The following is a 20,520-nucleotide window of genomic DNA, read 5'->3' as shown; positions in this document are numbered from 1 at the left end:
TCAGTGCTCTGCCAAAAAGCTACAGTTCAGCATATATTGATTGGAACATATATTGAATGTCTATAATGTTTGAAGTTTTTTCTTTGGAGTCAGGTTATTGGTTTATTTAATGATACTCGCTTCTCCCTAGACATTTTTCACCATCTGTAGCAATGCCAGAGATTAAAGCTGAAATCTTATGTTGCAGAGCAGGTTTTACCATCAAAATTTGTTTTGGCATGCCTATATTTAACCAAGTATGTTGAAACCGCTATTATAATACACCAAATTAACTGTAGGTGAAGACAGTATAAATTGGCATAAGAAAAAGGCAAGCAAGGACATGTGAGAGATGCAGACTCTTGTGCCAGCTTTGTTAATTTTAAATCTCCTAATGAAAAACTGCAGTTTTTAAAACATACATTTCTAATTTACAGGCTCTTTACTCAGGTTATGGCAGCTGTTACTCCAAGAAAAAGAAAACGCTGTTATAATAGGTGAGTTTTAAAAGCCATTTATAAGAATATTGTATTTTACTTATTTTATTTATACCAACTATCAATCCTCATCAATTAACACAATATAAACAAAAATAATTTAAAATCTCCACAATAGGCATAAAAATTAAGTAATAAAACAACAATTCAAAAATAGAAGAGACATGACTGATCTGTTTGAATGCCTTCTGGAACAGTTCTGTTTTTCATCTTCCTGAATGCCTACTTGAACAGGAGACTGTTCCAGAGAAATTCTTGAATTTCTTGTTACTACTAGAAGTATTTTAAAATAAACTTTATATATCTGTGTGTGTGTGTTTCAATTTATTTTGGAAAGCTACAAATCAGAATTGTGGTATATGAAGTTATTTGCTGTTAAGTACATAAAGCACATTAAACTGATAGATTCTTCCTCATATTTAATATTTTATTATCCAATTTAAGAAGGCAAAAATTGACCTAAATTTACATTTCCTGTTGAAAGGAACAATGTTCCTCAGACCCAGTGAAGTTTTTAATTCAAATTTAGTTTTAAAAGACAGTACATTCAATAGAAGTTTTATTTTAATGTCATAGATTCTAAATTTTTAAAGTAACAAGTATTATTTTTAAGCTATAATACAGTATGGTTGCTGAATTAGTTCTGAGATGGGTAAAGAGTAAATGTGTACTTTTTATAGTTTACAGCTGGTAAATGAGACTCCAGCAAAAAGATTGAGGATGGAAGTCACTGAAGAAGCATCTCCAACAAGAAAACCTTCTAGTTTCCAAGATAAAAAAACTCAGAACTTGCTCAAAAATTCAACCAGCTTGGAGGAACTTAATACTTCACCATTGCAGACAGCAGATGTACCAAAAGTAAAATCAAATGCATTCCTACAGAGAACATCTCCAGTGTCTGGCACTACATATAATTCCACTGTGCCAATCAATTCCTTTTACAGTAAAGTAAATACATTTCAAAGTATACTGGAAAGAAAACAAGCAAAGGAATCTCATGTAAATTCCAGAAATGATTATGCAAATTTACCTATTGCTAACAAGACAGAAGTGGTACAGGCCAAGTTGCAACATCTTAAGACTTCCAAACGCTCAGCTGTTTCCAAGCAGGCCAAGACCTCAAGAAATACCAAGAAAGCTAAAATAGAAATGGCTGTACCTAAGCCTAAGGGGAAGGAGAATAAACATTATGCTGTAGAAAAGAAAACAGAAGGTCCTTCTAGAGTTCTAACCATGAAGTTCAAACCTATGTTAAAACTCCAGACAGGGGCAGCATTTTTTGCCACTGGAAAGAGGGGGAACTGTGACTCTAAGAAGGTGTTTTCACCCCGAAGATCTCTCCAATTTATTAACAATACCACAGAAAGCAAGAAGCAGGACAATCTCCTCACAAATACCAAAACACGCTTATCTTCTGAAAGCAAAGCAGCTAAAACTGGCAGGGAAGAAAACCAAGCAGATGTATCCCCAAAAGAAAATCTTGATATTGAGGATAAGAAGACATGTAATAAAAATCATATTAAGGGCCCTTTGGGTGAAGTTAAATCATTACCAAATTCTAGGCTTCTTCAGATTCCTCACTCTGGTTCTTTGGAGTCTCCAGCTCAGAAAGAAACTGATGCTGGGAAAGAGGTATGCATAATTTATGAACATTTATCTAGTAAGTTTGATTGAAAAGAGATTAAATTCCTTAATTCAGTGACTTTGATTTATAGTCCTGCATGTTCTGTCAAATTATAAAGATAGGGTTTGCTTCTTGAAGACCCTTGAAGGTTGTAACATGGATAAACAGACTGATTTATTTGGAAAGGTCATATAATTCGTAGCTTAACAAATATCTCAGGTTGTTAAGAATTTCAGAGTGTTTTGAAAGACCCCGCAGTCCTGCCTAAACTCAACCCTATCTTTATGCTAATTTGCCAGAACATGCAGGACTACAAATCAAAATATTTCATATATTTATTTTTAACACTAAGTGCTTTTATTTTAAGATGTGATGTGGCTAAACTCGGTTAACCAAATCAGGAATAATAAAATACACACAATTAACAAAAAACTATGTTAAAACTGACTAAAAAACAGATTCATTTATCAGAGCTATAGGAAATTAATCAGAATATTAAAGCTGGATAGATATCAGCTAGGTTAAACCTAGTATCATCATATGTAAGGTATGGCAAGTTTAGAAGTCCTCTGTTCTCCATGTACAGAATCTACGTTGAGGACATAGGAAATATTTCTAAGGGCCTTTAAACTGATGATTCACTTTAAAGTTATTTTCAAACGGTGGATAAAAATCAATGATTTTTTAAAAATTGTTTTATTTAAATTGATTTTTTTTTATTTTTATCAAATTTATTTTAATAAAATGCTTTTGGAGTAAAATCTAACTAAAGATAGTTTTCTATTTAAGATACATTAATAATTTAGTTTATTCAGCATGAAATGGAGCTTAGTTATGTAGCACGAGGCTGTATATGCTGCAATATTTACATTTTTTGATAAACTCATTCAATGAATCCAAGCTCTGCAAGCTGAGATAACGTGTACTGTATTGATGCATTTACAATTTCACAGTAACCCTGAGATAAATTGTAAAACAAAGTTCAGGAATATTCCTTTATCCCATTGTTTTGCAAATCTATGTACACTACAATGTATGATTGTTTGAAGAGAAATGCATCTGTACCACCAGGCTCTAAGTGTGAGGAGGAAGGGCAAGCAGTAAAAATGAAAGTCAAACCTTCTAAGCAGCTTATAAATATAATATTAAAGAGCACCTGTCATTTCAGATCCATCATGGCAGCGCCTGTTAGCAGGCATTCACTCACCTGCTGCCTGCCACGTCCCTCGCCTTATGTCACTGCCGCATCACCAGCCAGTCCATTAAAGTGAATGGGACTGTCAGTTAGTCAACAGCGGGTCGGAGGAGCCGCTGCAGGACAGTGATGACAGTTGCTCTTTAAAAATTATGATTTAAATCGATTTGATTTAAATCAAGCCTTTTTACTAGTAATTTAAATTGTGATTTAAATTGACTTGATTTAAATCAAATCCACCCTGTTTTCAAAAGTAACTATCTCACTAATATAGCAACTTGGACTATTATTAACAGACTGTTTTGGATTAAAAAAACAATTCTTTTTCTGGTTTCTGGTAACTTTTTTTTTTTTTTTTTTTTTTTTTGAAAGGCTTGACCTAGACTAGAGCAATATCTAAAACAATGGCTTCATTCATGTTCCTTTCAGCTCTTACATATTGCATCCATCACTATTAAGAATATTTGTACTTGTCCTCTTGTTAAATGAGTTAATTGTTAGTTTTTATTATTAAACAATATTAGCTGGCTTCTCAGAGAAGCTGGAATAAACAGGACTGATTACTCTGTAAAATTAGCAGATAGAGAATTTTATTCAGCAATGTCCCATTCATGATCAAGCCACGAGTTCTTTTCTATTGGAAGCCATGAATACTATTTTAAAAGATTTTTTTTTTCAAACACAAATGACTTTACTTCCTTTCAGCCACTCAATTTTCATGGCTGATCCTTAGATTTTATCAGGATAACAGGAGATTAGGAAAATATACTTGCCTTAGGTAGGTTTGGCAAGTCCTTTAAAAAATTAAGTAAGCAGGGAAATAATCTACTTCCTCTGGCAACATTCTTTGTTCCTCCCTCATAGGAAAAACCATTAATCAAGCCAGCCACTTTAATCTATTAACTGTAGTCATAAGCTTGCAGCTCTGTAACTATTATATGAACGTACTTCATGTTTTTCTCATTAACAATGGTTTTTCAGTATTAGGATATATATTTGCACCTATCAATACTCTCTATGTTTTCTATGGGGCTGCTTTGTTCTGTGGGATATTATATCTTGTACAACAACAAAAATTGTCAGGAAGATCTCACACAGGTTGAGTGAAAGCAACTTGCACTTGAAAGGAGATGCTGCTTTCCAGTTGTGAAAAAATGCAAGAAATGTCTTGATGTTATTAAAACTCAGGCTAAGTATTACCAAGGCATGTATTTGAACATATGCAAGTATTTCCCCAGCTCTTGTAACCTCTCTGCATCCTCTGATTAACATTTATAAAAAATACACTTTAAAGAAAGAAGTAAGCAAGATTAGATCTAACTGTTCTCACTACATACATAGATACAGTTTATACTTTTGTGATGTGAAAGAAGTAGACTAAATCTTGGGACAATCTGTTATTAGTTATTAAATAATCTGTTATTAAATAATCTGAGAGTGCTTGTCCCATTATTGAATCGGCTTACTTAACTACTGTCTTTTGTTAGGATAACCACTTAAAATATCAGTGATCCCCAATTACTCTTCTCTCCCCTTTCTCCATCCAAGAAAGATCAAAACAAAACATCTTATTTTCCTGATACTTTATTCCTGAAGTGATCATTTCGTTTTGAGTTATTCTAATTTGGTAAATTCCCCAAGAAGCATATAAAAATGGCCGTTAATTATCCAGCAAAGGAGACAGAACAACAAGTATTCCAATTCAGTTGGGTAATTTTCTTTCTCCCATTTATTTCAAAAGTTGTAAGATATTTTTCATAATTCCAAGCAGCAAAAGCTGCCCAGCTCTGCCCCATAAGGTAACGTACCCCCCCCCTGCTGTTTCTCTTTGTCAACCAGAAATCCTTTACAGCAGGGGTCTCCAAGCTTGGCAACTTTAAGACTTGTGGACTTCAACTCCCAGAATTCCTCAGCCAGCAAAGCTGGTTGAGGAATTCTGGGAATTGAAGTCCACAAGTCAAAGTTGCCAAACGTGGAGACCCCTTGCTTTACAGTTTTCCAAAGTTAAGCTGCATCTTATAGTAAGTTTTATTCATTTTATTTTACACTGCCCAGAGTCCCTCTTTGCAGGAGATGGGCAGGTCAAAAATGTGATAAGTAGATAAATAAGTAAAAATAAGTTCAAATGTTCATCCTGTTGCACTTGTACAGATGTGTAAAGGGCATATTCATAATCCAATTTTCCTTTGTTGTGGCAAAACATTGTATTGTTAACATTTGTATTATTTTTCTGATTTCCTTGCCAAATCCTATCGATGCTTCATTAGTGAATCACTTCTTGAATTCCTTGCTTTTCCCACTATTCTTTGAGCCTACTTTTTGTGTTTCTCCCATTGAATTGAATGTGTTATATCTCCAGTAGATTAATTCTTTAAAATTTCTGTGTAGGTGATAATTATAATTATTGAATAACACATGATCACTTAATGGCCTTTTATGACATTTGTCTCATTAATAATTTAATAAATTGTACTGACTGTTTATTAATTATAGTTTAATTTTCCACTTCCAGTACCTGTATTTTCATAACCTGTAGGACTCAAGGTCCCAATAGAATTGGCACTGAGGGACACTTCAATTTGTATTTTCAATTTTTTTTTACAGGTTTTGGAAGAAAACTCAAAGAAACCATCTGACAGTACAAACAAATATAAGGTTACCTCTTCCAGTAAGTTATTTATAGGTGATCCTAATCTCCCATTGTTTACCAGTTGGTTTCCAGGTGCATTTCATGGTGCCAATTGCCACTTTTAAGGTCTGAGATATATATCAGGTTATCTGAGAGATCATTTTCTCCCAATCTGATCAGACAGAAGAGGGTCTTTCCAGGTCTTGTATATTATCTGGTGTGACCTTGGGAATGGATATTTTTAGCCATTGCCTTCAGACCTTGATATTCCTTTGGCAGGAAGACCTGGTTTCCTTCACTCCTAAATTTCAGGAGGGTAGTTGATGTCTACATGCTCCATCTACTGCAGGAGAACTTGTTATAAGTGATAGTTGAAATCTAGCAGGCTTATGACTTTTGGTGGTCAAGCTATATTGATTCTCAAAAATAGCTTAAGCTCTTCCTTTTGAGATCTGTAGCACACTATTATGAATAATGCAAATGGGTGGATATAAATTTTACTTTATAATAAAAGAAATTATTTTTTTCCCAATATCAGTTTTGGCAGACAATGTCCATTCTTTGTTCAGAACATTTCCCAGCAACAAAAAAAGGTATGTCAGTTCTGTAATATTCTCAGTAATTATATAATGCAGATGAAGAATTTCCTATAGAGGTAAGCCCTTATGGCAATTGGGATTGGAATTTCCATCTGTAAGAGGTGTGGTCATAAAGCATAATCACACTACTTAGCAGCAACAATCTCTGTAAGCTGCAGTTACCATTGTTAACTAAATTCCTAAGGTCATTGGGCAAGGCAGCTTCCATCTTCACAAAAGCAAATCTGTGGGGAAGACAGCAAGAAGTAAGGACAGCAGGCAGGTAAGCATCTGAGGCTGAGTGGGGGAGGGAGGGAGGGAGGCAGTGCATGGGAGGTTTGGAGAAGGTTGAAAGGGATGCACAAGAGGTTGTGCAGGTTGGGAGGATATGAAGGAGACATAGTGAGGATTGTGGAGATTGTACAGAGGTGGATGAGTAGTCAGTGCAGTGCAGTGCAAGCACAAAGAGTAGGGGAAACTTACCACAGTGACTTGCAACCTTCCCTGCCAGCCTCTCGATTGACTTTCTGGGGAAGCAGGCAAGGGAAGTTGCAAATGGTGATGGTGTGATTGCAGGGTGTTGCAGCTGATTGCAAGCGCGAACCAGTTGCCAAGCATCCAAATCACAGTCGTGTGATCTCGGGACTTGGATAGCCAGAACTCACATGATCATCCTTCATTCAGCACTTCATAATTTTGAACAGTCACTGAACAAATGATTGCAGATCGAGGACTACCTATAGTCCTTTTATAAACCAGAAAATCCAAGTTTTTCCGTACTCTCTTGACCTCCCCCACCCTACACAAAAACACTTCAGAGCTAACCTAAGCTCCAGCAGCTGTTATTGAAGTAACAACTTCTAAATTCCTTCTCCAAGATTATTTCTATGGCTCCCTACAATGTTACGGAAACTTTCTGCTATCATAAATTATACTAATCTTGAAATAATAAATAATGGCATTTTGCTACCTAATTAGCTATTGATTGCATCATGATTCAGGTTACCAAAAAGATTCTTTTGCTGAATATTATTGTCCTTGAGTAATCCTAATAGGCGAATTGTTACATCTGAAGAACTGTGTTTATGAATCAAGTTATGCTTCCATACTGAAGTTTAAGTTCATACAATCAGGAAAGCCTGCTTATTGGGGGCAAAACATGGAGCATTGTATTAATTATTACATCATTTGGTTTTGTTAATCACTCAAAATAGAGAGCAGTACTGTCTGCTAACATTGTATAGACATAGCACATCTGGGTTGTAAAATTATGGACAATTATTGGTTGATTGTAAAGAATTTCTGCTTAAAAGTAATATAAATATTTCAAACTATGCGAGAGAATATAATATTGTTTTTCATTAGATTAAAATGATACTTTGCCCATGTACTGACTATGCTACAACCAATCAAAACATGCTAAAAAAATAAGATTGTAGGGCAGCTGTTAAGAGTTCTCTTCCTGCATTCTTATATGCCATTATATTAGTGTTAAACAAGAATTGAGGTGCCTATTGGAATTCCAATCAACTTGGTCCCTTGGCCACTGTACATATCAGCCTAAGCTGGCTCATGGGACACGTAAAAAAATAAAGGAGAAGAAATAGCTGCAGGAATGTTGTATAGGAAGTCCTCTTTTAACAACCACTCATTCAGCAAACGTTTAAAGTAATGACAGTGCTGAACAAGTGGTACTTATGATCGGGCTTTGAAATTTTGGCTGTTGTAGCATCCCCGAAATCACATGACTGGCGCATACTTACAATGGTTGCAATGTCAATAACATGATCACCGTTTGTGACCTTGCCAGCTTCCCATAAGCAAAGTCAATGGGAAAGCTGGCAGGAAAAGTTCCAAGTTGTTCCCAGTCTTGCTGTTTTTTTCTCCTGAAGATCCAGTCATGGAATATTTATTTATTTAATTTATTTATTTATTAATTAAATTTCTATACCGCCCTTCTCCCTGAGGACTCAGGGCGGTGTACAGCCAAAATTAAAAAACATGCAGTACAAATATTAAAAACAATTAAAAGATATATAAATTTGGCCCAATTAAAACTCACTACCAATTAAAGATATGAGATCCCACCTGCAGCATGTTGCCCTCCTGCACTCTATAGCGCACACCTGCCTGGTCATGCTTATACCACACTACAGTACCTTCCCGCACTGTGTAACAGCCCCTCCCCCTCCGCAGCCTACACACAGCAGCAGCCACTTACCTGCCCATCAGCCGGCTTGCAAGCCACTTGGGACTTGCAGCTTCCTGGTGGCTTCCCCATTGACTTTGCTTATGGGAAGCCAGCAGGAAATGATCCTTGTTAAACAACCGACGATACTCACTTAACAATGGCAATATGGACTGGCAGGATTGCCATCATCAAGTGATGCAATAATGTGACATAGCACTTATGAACACATTAACAATGAAAATTACCATTAAGTAAGGGCTACCAGTATTTGAACTGAAGTTATAGAAGGATTACCCTAGAATTCAGGTTTACAGTCATTGAATTGAGCAAGTAAGCAATCTGTTATTTTCCTGTTACATTTGGATATTGATTTCTATTACCCTATTCAGCATTGACCAATATCAAGGGGTGAGAGTTGTAATCTAAAAGAGTGCAAGGTCTAGTGGGACTGATTTCTTAAATGTAGAAGTCCATGTTGCAGCATTCAAAATTAACATGGCTTCTGCTGGGAGAAAATTTGTTGACTTCTTGACCTCATAGCCCTAACGTTAGTCTTAAGAAATGAAATGTCTATATTTTATGAATCTTTATTGGTAAGGTGCAAATACTGTATCTTTGTTTCAGCCTACAGATTCTTCCAGATGAACAACCTTCATCACATGTAGAATTGAGTCCAGTAAAGCAGAAGTCTCCCTCCAAACTAAAAATCAACAAGAAGACAAAAGTACTGGCCAAAGGCTTGAAGGATCAAATGATCATTGTGAGTATACTTCTTGCAGCCATCATTTACAAAGCTTCAGACATGCCACATTTTCTTTCTGAATGTGCATATTAAAGTGCTAAATGGTCTCTCCTAATGTCTTAGAGTGAACAATATGACATATTAAACTACTCTGTGCCTTTACAGGACGCTGGTCAAAAACATATTGGTGCCACCATCTGCAAATCATGTGGCATGGTTTATTCAGTTGCCAACCCAGAGGATGAAGCACATCATGTCCAGTATCATCAAAGATTTATTGAGGGAATAAAATACACAGTAAGACAGAAGTTAGATATACATAGACTCTGTTCTTTTTTTTATTATTATTCATAGCTAAATTTATTAATCTAAATCTGTTTTCCATATTCCTTTTGCCCTTTTTTGGTAGAGCTGGAAGAATGAGCATGTAGTTGCAGAGTTCTGGGATGGAAAAATTATCTTGATTCTACAGAATGATCCAAAATATATCATCAAAAAGGTGCCGCACTAGTGTTTTTCTAACCTTGATCTTTTTTTTTTTTTCTCAAAGTTACTTATCAGTTTTAGGGTTCTTTCATAATTCTTACATTTTGAGGGGGAAACATGCATACAGTACTCCCAAATGTTAAATAACTTTCAGCCCAAGTTAAATGTTCTTGTAATTTAAGAAATTACAAAAGGAAATATTCCCATTTTCTAATAATTTCTGCAATTATCTTTTATTACTAAATATATTGCATGGTTTTATGAATTTTTAAAAGTTGTAAACAAAATAGCTTGTGTTCAGTTTTTAGGAGCAACTTTCCAGTCACCTATTTTTGATGTTAAACAAAATATCCAGTGCTTATTGCTTTCCAAAAAATCTTGGTGGCCAAATAGAATTCCAGCAAAAAATGCACTTTTTATAATTCTATAACTAATGGTTGCTAGAAATGTTGCCTGTTGACACCAATCTGATTACGTAACTAAATTACTGTGGGTTTCTTTTTTATGTAGGCTGATGATATACGCAAACTTGTAGATAATGAACTTGGCTTTAAACATGTGGTACAGACTGATCCATCACAGACTAAAACATACTTGTTTGTATCCAATGAAAAAAAGATAGTTGGCTGCTTAATTGCTGAGCCAGTCAGACAGGTAAGCAATTTGTACTGTTGAATGAAAAATCTATGATTGAGAGAAATACATTGGTTCTGAAATGGGTGGATAAGCTCAGAATTGTTCATATAGTGTTGACCAAATTCAGTGGCTTGAATCAGATCCTTTTAAATTGTTTTTATTTAATACATAACTTAAACTTATTTAAAATAGAATCTTACAACATGAAATAACAATAAGGTGTTAATTATTTCAAATAAGAAACAGTATGCCTTGAATATTTAAGCTTGATTTGTAAAGTTTATATCTACAATACTCTCTCTCTCTCTCTCTCTCTCTCTCTCTCTCTCTCTCTCTCTCCCTCCCCCCCCCTCTCTATCTCACACACACATACATTCAAAAACAATTGAAAGTTAAGGTGATGTATCTAAGGTAGCTTTTATGATCTTATGAATAGTAATGATGTATTACTATTGATACATCTGATACATACATTTGATACTGTTTTCAAGAAATTGATCTACCTAACATCTGGTAAAGGATGTCTTATTGGGCAAAGCTTTTGTTAGGGTGTGTGTAAAAAGTATTTGTTGCTTGTGCAACGAGCGGAGCAGAAACACACAGGGAAGGAGATAAACGTCCAGCTTGTGTGAGAATAATACTTTATAGATAACAGTCTCAGTGTAAGTAAAACAGTCCAAGGTCATAAACAGTCATATCAGTCCAGTAAGTATCTTCCCTTACCAAAGCAAACAGACTTTAGTAACTCTTGGTATACAGTACCATATAACAGACGCAGTAAGCAACAGGATACAATCAGGTATCAATCCGGAAGAAGCAGGAAGAAGGAACGCTTCTCTGTGCTGCTTATTTATGCACTGTAGCCTAATTACAGGGTTCAGCAAACCCTGATTACGTGGCTCAGTTGTTTCTTAAAGAAACAGATATATTGCCTGACCAACAAGTTAGGAGTAAGCTGCAAGCTAAACCTAACATTCTCCCCATTGGGCAGGACAATATACACAATAGATACAGAAACAAAAATACACATCCAAATCATGCATTGTACAGTGGTATCAGTTACATTTCAGATTCTTAATCCAAATCTTTCACAACAATTGGTGTGTTTAATGGCACCTTGCGCTTTAGTAAAGTTATCGGCAATATTGTCCTCTGATGCGCAATATTCCAATGTAATCATGTTATCCTTAACACATTGCCGAACATTCAGATAACGTATATCAGTGTATTTAGTCCTTGTCTTTACAGCAAGATTCGTTGCCATTTTAATGGCTGCCTGGTTATCCTCATAAACCGTAATAGGATAATCCATTTTGAATCCAATATCTTCCATCAACTGTTTATAATAAATCAGTTCAGTACATGTAAGTGATAGACAAGAAAACTCCGCTTCCATGGTAGACAAACTGATGTGTTTCTGGCGAATTGATTTCCAGCCAATCAGGCAGTTATCCAACATGATTGCTATTCCAGACGTAGATTTTCTGGCAAAACTGGCATCAGCATATGCCTTTAATATCATATTGGCATTTGGTTCTAAATACATAGCAAAATGCAATGTTCTTTTAAGATACCTAAGAACACGTTTAGCAGCCTGCCAATGCCTATCAGTAGGCTCTGAACTATATTGTGCTAGTTGATTAACACTAAAAGCTATATCAGGCCGTGTCCAGTTGCTCAAATACGACAAACTGCCTATTAATGATTGATACAGTTCTTTACTGAACTGTGGACTCTGCAAACTATCCTGCTGGAATTCTTGTGCCATAGGAGTCATGGCAGGTTTACATAATTCCATCCCATATTTTTTCAACAATTTGCAGATTTTATTAGATTGTGATATTTTAAATCCTCTAGATGTTTTCAGGATATCCAGCCCTAGATAATGCCGTATATGTCCTAGATTTCTAAGTTTAAATTTTGTTTGCAACTGACTGATAATCTCTCTGGCCTCAGCGTCAGTTCTGGTAATTATGGCAATGTCGTCTGTAAAGAGTAACAAGAATGAAACACATCCATCCTGTTCTTTTTTAAACAGACATTTATCTGCTACGCCCTCATAGAACCCAATGTTATGCAATTCCTGCACTATACATTGGTTCCACTCGTAACCTGATTGCCTTAAACCATATAGGCTTTTTTTGTAGCCTCCAACACTCAGTTCTATCCTGTGTATCGTAACCAGGAGGTTTCTTCATGTATATTGTATGCCTCAACGGAGCGTTCAAGTAAGCTGTCTCGACATCTAAATGAGTAATAGAGCATTTATTTCTAGCTGCCCAAACAAGCATCGTTCTCAAAGTGCTCGCTCGTAAACTTGGAGCAAAAACCTCATCATAGTCTCTATCTGTCTGTGAGAACCCTTGTGCAACAAGCCGAGCTTTATGGGTTATTACCCCATCTACACTTTTCTTTACCTTATAGACCCACCTACAGCCTATAAGTTTCTCATTTGGTGGTATTCTTACAACTTCATAGACACCAAGCCTCTTCAATGAATCAATTTCTCTATCCATTGCCTCTTGCCAGGCTTTTTGCTCCTTTTCTGGATATAATTTTATATCATGATAACTGGATGGTTCGATATCTACTTGGCAAACCACTGTGGCTTTATAGCGATCTGGTGGATGCCGGTCCCTGGAAGATCGTCTAGGCATAACAGGACTAACATCAGGTATATTGGGTTCATCCTCCCCTAACCCTGATTCCTGTTCCTGTTCTTCCACCTTAATAGATGGTTTATCATCCATCTCAGATGAACTATCATCAGGAATATGGTCCATCTTAACATCCACATCTGTAAAACCATAGTCTGCTTTTTCTAACCTGTCCCAGCCTTCATGTTCTAGGAATTTAGCACTAGCGCTACACAAAACTTTGGTTGTACCTTTTTCCCAGAACCTATAGGACCTATGGTTAGCTTCATAGCCAACAAAAATCATTTTCTTTGCTCTCTGTTGGTCCTTCCTTCTCTGACTAACTGGTATATGCACCCAGGATGGTGCACCAAAAGTATGTAGATAACTTAAATCAGGCTTCCTCCCGTGCCATAAAGTAAAAGGTATTTTTCCTGTAGAGGAGTGCACCACATTATTTAAAATATGATTGGCACATAGTATTGCTTCTCCCCACAATTTATCAGGTAAACAAGCATCAGCCAGCATAGTCCTAGTCATAGCTTGTAGGGTCTGGCCTCTTCTTTCTATATATGCATTATGTTCTGGCCGAAAAGGGGCAGAACGTTTATGCTGTATCCCAGCATCCTTAAAAAACTTAGCCAACTGATGGTTAGTAAACTCAGTTCCATTGTCAGTAACAATGCATTTCACCTTAAACCTCTGCTTCCTTTCTACAAAACGAAGCCAATTTGTGATACATTGAAACGTATCACTTTTGGACTTCATAAGGTAGCAAAAACCATATCTAGTAAAGTGATCAACTATACTTAAAATATAGCATGCTCCCCCTAAACTGGGTTTCTTTGGCCCTATTAAGTCTAAAAAGACTACCTCCAAAGGTTTAGTTGTTTTAAACCCATTGCAGCGGTTTGCAGGTGTAACTTTACTTTTATGCTGGTTACAAGTATTACAGTTCAGGTATTTGCTGCAAGCCCTTAATTTTATGCCTTTAGACTGCTTAACAGTCAAATTCAACAACCTGAAATTCAGATGACCAAGCCTTCTATGTAATAAATGTACGCATTCATCATGAGGCTTTACATTTCCAAATTTAGCTTTTGACTGAACTAACAGTAATGACTTATCCCTAATAACAAATAAGTCGTTTTCTAATTCTGCAGTAACTACAGTGCCTTCACATTCAAGCAAACATTTGTTGTTTTTAAAAGTTACTGTAAACCCAGAATGTAGTAGTGACTTTACAGATAAAAGGTTATATTTTAAACTAGGGATATAAAGCATGGGTAAAGGGTGCTTACTGATAGAACATTGAACAAGTCCCTCCCCAGCTACAGTCACATTCCAGCCATTAGCTAATTTGACCTTTTTAGTACTTTTCTTCATATTTAGAAACAGTTTTCTGTTTTTTGTTATTGATTGAGAGGCACCGCTATCAATCACCCACCAATCATCTTTTATATTATTAGATGAACTGGTTGCTAAATTACACCCTTTCCTGGGTTTAGCAGAGTTTCTAGCAGACACTTTCTTATTACAATATTTTGCAATGTGCCCCTTAGCCCCACATGCATAACAGCGTTTAACAATATTGACATTCTCATATACAGCTTCCACTTTTGGTTGCTGTTGCATCCTTAACTGGTCTCGTTCTTGCCTACGTTTGGCCTCATCCAGTAACCTACCAGTTATACTGGCCAATGTTAGTTCATCTCTAGACAATACTTCTAATGATGAAACAAAAGAGTCATAACTGTCATCCAACGATGAAAGAATAATATAAACTTGCTGCAGTTCAGTAAACACAAGGTCTTTCTCATGTAGCTCCTGGAAAAGCCCTGTCATAGAGTCCAGGTGAGCCATCATGTCTCCTCCTTTCTGAAGATGTAAGCGAAATAATTTCCGTGTCAGGTAGATATGGACACCCACAGAGTCACGAACGTAGAGCTTCTTTAACTTTGACCAACACCTCGCAGCAGACTCTTCGCCCCGGAAATGGACAAGTTGCTGGTCTCCCAGTGTCAGGCCAATGATGCATAAAGCACGCTCGTTGTCCCTGTGAAATTTCGCTATCTTTTTGGCATCTTCTTCGTCATCAGCATTCAATGCAGTTATGTCCGGTGGATTATTAACCATGTCCCACAGTCCTTCTTTTCGCAAAAGTAGACAGCATTTTGTGGACCAGGTAACATAGTTTGTTCCATCCAACCGGGTTATAGTAGAATAACTTGTACCTTGCTCAAAAGCCATCATCTTGACTACTACACCCACTGCCTGCACTTCTCACTTCCACAAAAACAAATTAAAGAGCCCTGGAACATTCTGGGCCCATAACCAATGTTAGGGTGTGTGTAAAAAGTATTTGTTGCTTGTGCAACGAGCGGAGCAGAAACACACAGGGAAGGAGATAAACGTCCAGCTTGTGTGAGAATAATACTTTATAGATAACAGTCTCGGTGTAAGTAAAACAGTCCAAGGTCATAAACAGTCATATCAGTCCAGTAAGTATCTTCCCTTACCAAAGCAAACAGACTTTAGTAACTCTTGGTATACAGTACCATATAACAGACGCAGTAAGCAACAGGATACAATCAGGTATCAATCCGGAAGAAGCAGGAAGAAGGAACGCTTCTCTGTGCTGCTTATTTATGCACTGTAGCCTAATTACAGGGTTCAGCAAACCCTGATTACGTGGCTCAGTTGTTTCTTAAAGAAACAGATATATTGCCTGACCAACAAGTTAGGAGTAAGCTGCAAGCTGAACCTAACAGCTTTATTGCTTTTAATTTTTGGAATCTAACAATTAGTCCAGGAAGAAATAAAAGAACAACAGAATAATAGAAGGGACCTTGGTGGTCTTCTAGTCCAACCCCCTACTCAAGCAGGAAACGCAGTAACATTTCAAACGGTTGTCTTCTTTAAAACCTCCAGTGTTCTGGAGCCACAACTCCAGAACTTCTGGAGTTCATCTACTGATTAATTGTTCTGTCAGAAAATTTCTCCTTAGTTCTAGGTTAGTTCTCTCCTCCATCTATTGCTACTTGTCCTGTCTTCAGGTGTTTTGGAAAATAATCATCTCTTTAAGTCCAGAAGAATGGCTACAGCTTTTTCATCAATGTTGCAGCTACTTCTGGATTGCCCTCATTTCTCTGGGAAATCAGGAGACCTGGGCACCTGATAGAAGAGAGTTTAAGAAATCTGATCCTTTGCTGTGATCAACATCTTTGAGTTTTATCTAACAGTATCAGTGAATAATAATGGGGCAAATAAATCTTTCCAATTTTAGTTCATCCATATTTGAGAGTTCTTTGGCAAAGAGGTAGGATTATCTTTCTAGGACAAATGCTCCTTATAGTAACTATCTTGTTGGAGGGGAGGTAGTATCTACTGATTTACTCCGTTGAAGTTAGTAAGAAAGGGTGTGCATGTTTTTGCAAGAATACAAGATCTCTTATTTTGGATTCTTGCATTACCCTCTGTTCCATGCGTGATAGGAAGAGAAAGGTGGTTGCTTAGTACCAAATTCACACCTTGGGTGGAGATTTGGAGACAGCTTATTCTAGGGTGAGCTGCTGCCTTATTGGCAATCACTTCAGTTTCCCTGAAATTTCTGAAGAGTCCATTTCCCTCTCCCTTCTCCCAAGGAGCATGACAATCCTAATCCAGATAGAGTGAGCCTTTTTTTCAGTGCATGACTTCCTGCCATTCCTTTAAAATGGGTATCAAACTCGTGTCATCACGTGACATATCACAACTCTTTCTCCCTTTGCTAAAACGGGGGTGGGCGTGGTCAGCATGTGATGTGTCTGCCCCGCTGACCATGAGTTTGACACCTCTCCTTTTAAGAGTCTGCAAGGCACTGGGACATCTCCAGTGCTAGCAAAATTCTCCACCTGAGGTTCCTTCTCAGGAGCCTTTAACAAAATGATAGAATGAATGTGGACTCAACTTCAGAGTGTTGGACACCACTGGTGAAACAATCAAGGAGCAGGAAATTATCAGAGTTCATGAAAGTTCATTCTTACCTAAAATTGGCATTCAGCACTGTGTGAACATGTTATAAAGATAATTTTTTGTAAGTTATGTGTAATTGTAGGTCAACTTGTAAAGAGTTAGGATACTTTGGTAGATGCAGCCCAGCAAGTGCCATATCAAATTTGGGAGGCAAATATATTTTTTAAAGCCCGGTAAACCATCCTTTAATATCAATTAGGTACTGTTTAAGATAACTTTTCTTTTGTGCAGGCTTTCCGAGTGCTTTCAGAGCCCATAACAGTGGAGTCCCCTACTAAAAACAGCCTAGAGCATCAGCGTGCCTGGTGTTGCTCCACAAAGCCAGAAAATGTCTACTGCGGGATTAGCCGAATCTGGGTGTTCAGCCTGATGCGGAGGAAGCACATTGCCAGCCGTTTGGTGGATGTGATGAGGTAAGGAAATAGTGCTGGGTCCGGTCTGAAGATTTTGTAACACAAAAAATATGACACAACCATCTTATTTTCAGATACAGCTAGTCCTCGAATTGAGCCCAAAATTTCTGTTAGTTAAGTGGGACATTTGTTAGGTGAATTTTGTCCTGTTTTATGACCTTTCTTGCCCCAGTCGTTAAGTGAATCACTGCAGTTGTTAAGTTAGTGACAAGTTGTTAAATGAATCTGGAACTTGTTAAATGAATCTGGCTTCCCCATTGATTTTGCTTGTCAGAAGGTTGCAAAAGGTGATCATGTGACCATGAGGATGCTGCAACGGTCATAAGTGTGAAAAATGGTCCTAAGTCACTTTTTTCAATGCTGTCATAACTTTGAACTGTCACTAAACGAACTACTGTAAGTCGACTACTTGTACTCTTCTATTGGAAGATAGGTATTTTTCAGCTAATTATAGAGGATATACATACACCAGGCTTGTCCAACTGGTGGGCCGCGGGCCGGATGCGTCACGCACAGACCACACCCATTCCAGCTCCACAAAGGCAAAAAAGTCACGATACGTAACGTGATGCAATCGAGTTTGACACCCGTAGTATACACTCATGTTCAATGGAGCAAGAATCTGGTTTCCCCGTTGACTTTTGCTTGTCGCGAAAGGGGATCACATCACTCTGGGACCCTGCAACCGTCATAAATGTGGGTCAGTTATCAAGCATCCAAATGTAAATCACGTGATCATGGGGATGCAATGGTCATAAGTATGAAAAATGGTCATAAGTCATTTTTTTTCAGTGCGGTTGTAACTTTGAATGGTCACTAAATGAACTGTTGTAAGATGAGGACTACTTTTATTTCTTTTGTGAATGTTGTAATAGTTGATTGAAACTTTTATTAAATAAATATAGTAAACCTAGATAACTACAAAAGGACAAATTATATTCTTATTCTGCTTTGATACTTTTAATTTTTCTTCCAGGCAGACTTTTTTATTTGGCTGTTCCCTAAGCATCAATGAAATCGCCTTTTCAGATCCAACGCCAGATGGAAAGCTATTTGCAGCAAAATATTGCAAAGTACCCAACTTCCTTGTTTATAATTTCATTAGCTAAGACTAGATTTGTACCACTGCGAGTTAATGAGCCCGTCTCTTTCACCAAGGGCTATTTTATAAAATGTGGTCAGTACTGTTATTGCATTGTTTACTGCTTTAATGTGTTAATGTAAATTTGAGTTAGTAGCATACCAGGTGTGTATTTGGTATGTGAATTGTTTTTAAAGTTATTCTGAAAGTTAAATTCTGAAATTGATTGTAACATTTAAAAGGGGTTAAAAAAAAAAGAAGTATGACTCTAGGTCTTTATTGATACAACTTTCAGCATATTCTAGGAAATATACTCATTTCTTGTAGACTGATGACAGATTTAGTAAAAAAAAAGCCCTCAGTGCTGAAACTGAATAAGCAGGGGTAGAAAATGTGTGTTAAGCTACATGTTCCTAAGCTAATTTCCAGCACTTTTTACCAATGATTATGCCAACTATGGCTGTTCAGTAACATCTGAAAGGCTGTAATTTTTATGGAGGAAATGTAGGAGGTAATGTAATGCTGCTATGAACTAATATTTTAAAATGATTTTTGCACCTGTTCATGGAAGCACACTGCTGAAACTCGCTTTGAAAGTGTTAGAGGCGACTGCAGGTTGGGTAGACTATGTCTGACAACTGCAATTCTTGCACTAAACAGTGTTGAACCAAGCCTGCTCAAATAAATATTTTTCTGTATTAAACATTCTTTGGTATGTATCTGCAATAGTGAATGTCTGTTTACAAAATTTATATACTGTCCCAATCAATCATCTCTGGTTAAGCATAAAAAGTGGACCTGCTAGTTCCACTTTTGAATCCTTTATGATCAAATGGGTTCTTCATACACATTTGATCATAAAATAAGCTGTCTGCTAGCACACCGTAAATGAAAGAATTGTGGAATCTATACATCCAAATCTTAACAAGTAGCCTCTGGTAAAAGTAAATCCTTCCATAAGTGGCCATCCCTTAGTTTATGGCATAATTTATTTGATTCATATAGCCAGACTGATTCTATAGGTACCCACGATAACACTGTTATTCAACTACACATACAGCCCAGGGGTGAAATGTAAAATTGGTTACTACTGGTTCTGTGGGCGTGGCTTGGGGGTGGTGGTAATATGACTGGGTGAGCGTGGCCAAATTTTTTGGAAAAAAAAAAAAACTTCAAAGCATTTTTTCTACAACCTCTTCGGCCGAAGAGGTTGCAAAAAAATGTTTGAAAAGTCTGACGATCCTAGCTGAGCCGCATGATCATCAGAGGCTTTTTTTAAAAAAACTTTTAAAAACATTTTTTCGGCGGAAGAGGTTGTAGAAAAAATGCTTTTAAAAGTAAAAAAAAAAAAGCCTCTGATGATTGTTCGGCTAAACTGGGCATGGCGGGGGGGGAGTGGCCACAGGGATTTTTGCTACTGGTTCTACATACCACCTGCCACCATCACTACCGGATCAGGCGATCCGGTCTGAACCGGGAGCATTTCACCCCTGATACAGCCCTTCTTTCAAAGCACTGCACTCAGAGTTTTTGATCTAACGTCAGTGCAATTCTTTATTTGGGAAACAAGTTAAAATGAACTCTTTATTAACTGATGCTGTCAATGTAGACAATGCAATTCCCATTACACTAAGGAAACTTGAGTTCTTATATATATAGCAACTGTTCTTGCAAATTAGGGCATTTGTTGGAACCCTGACAGCTACATTTCAAAGATATAAACATTTCTGAATCTGTATGCTGTAACTACAAAAGGCAAGACCTTCCATTAGTCCAAGAATTTATCTCTACCTTAATTTCTCAGTAATTCCAATAAAGT

General features: G+C 37.0%; 1 protein-coding gene across 1 annotated transcript; it reads left to right on the top strand.

Annotated features, from left to right (window-relative positions):
* The first annotated feature begins 432 nt into the window (after positions 1–432).
* On the top strand, positions 433–18,729 carry ESCO2 (establishment of sister chromatid cohesion N-acetyltransferase 2). Its single transcript, XM_070946943.1, has 11 exons — positions 433–476; positions 1,157–2,108; positions 5,900–5,963; positions 6,463–6,517; positions 6,708–6,785; positions 9,318–9,453; positions 9,601–9,732; positions 9,845–9,934; positions 10,432–10,575; positions 17,439–17,620; positions 18,597–18,729. Exons 1-11 carry the CDS (start codon positions 433–435, stop codon positions 18,727–18,729), a joined length of 2,010 nt encoding a protein of 669 aa, XP_070803044.1.
* The last annotated feature ends 1,791 nt before the right edge of the window (positions 18,730–20,520 follow it).

This window comes from Pituophis catenifer, unplaced genomic scaffold (assembly GCF_029215685.1).
Source record: "Pituophis catenifer annectens isolate HBS135680 unplaced genomic scaffold, rPitCat1.0.hap2 SCAF_1, whole genome shotgun sequence".
In the NCBI taxonomy this organism is placed as follows: Eukaryota; Metazoa; Chordata; class Lepidosauria; order Squamata; family Colubridae; genus Pituophis; species Pituophis catenifer.
This window is presented reverse-complemented; position numbering and strand designations above follow the sequence as displayed.

What these genes read in the sequence shown, in the direction of transcription:
- ESCO2 (XM_070946943.1), top strand. Translation starts at nt 433, where the DNA reads ATGGCAGCTGTTACTCCAAGAAAAAGAAAACGCTGTTATAATAG. An exon ending in AGAAAACGCTGTTATAATAG is followed by an intron (nt 477 to 1,156) that starts GTGAGTTTTAAA and finishes TACTTTTTATAG; the next exon opens with TTTACAGCTGGTAAATGAGA. An exon ending in CAAAATATATCATCAAAAAG is followed by an intron (nt 9,935 to 10,431) that starts GTGCCGCACTAG and finishes TTTTTTATGTAG; the next exon opens with GCTGATGATATACGCAAACT.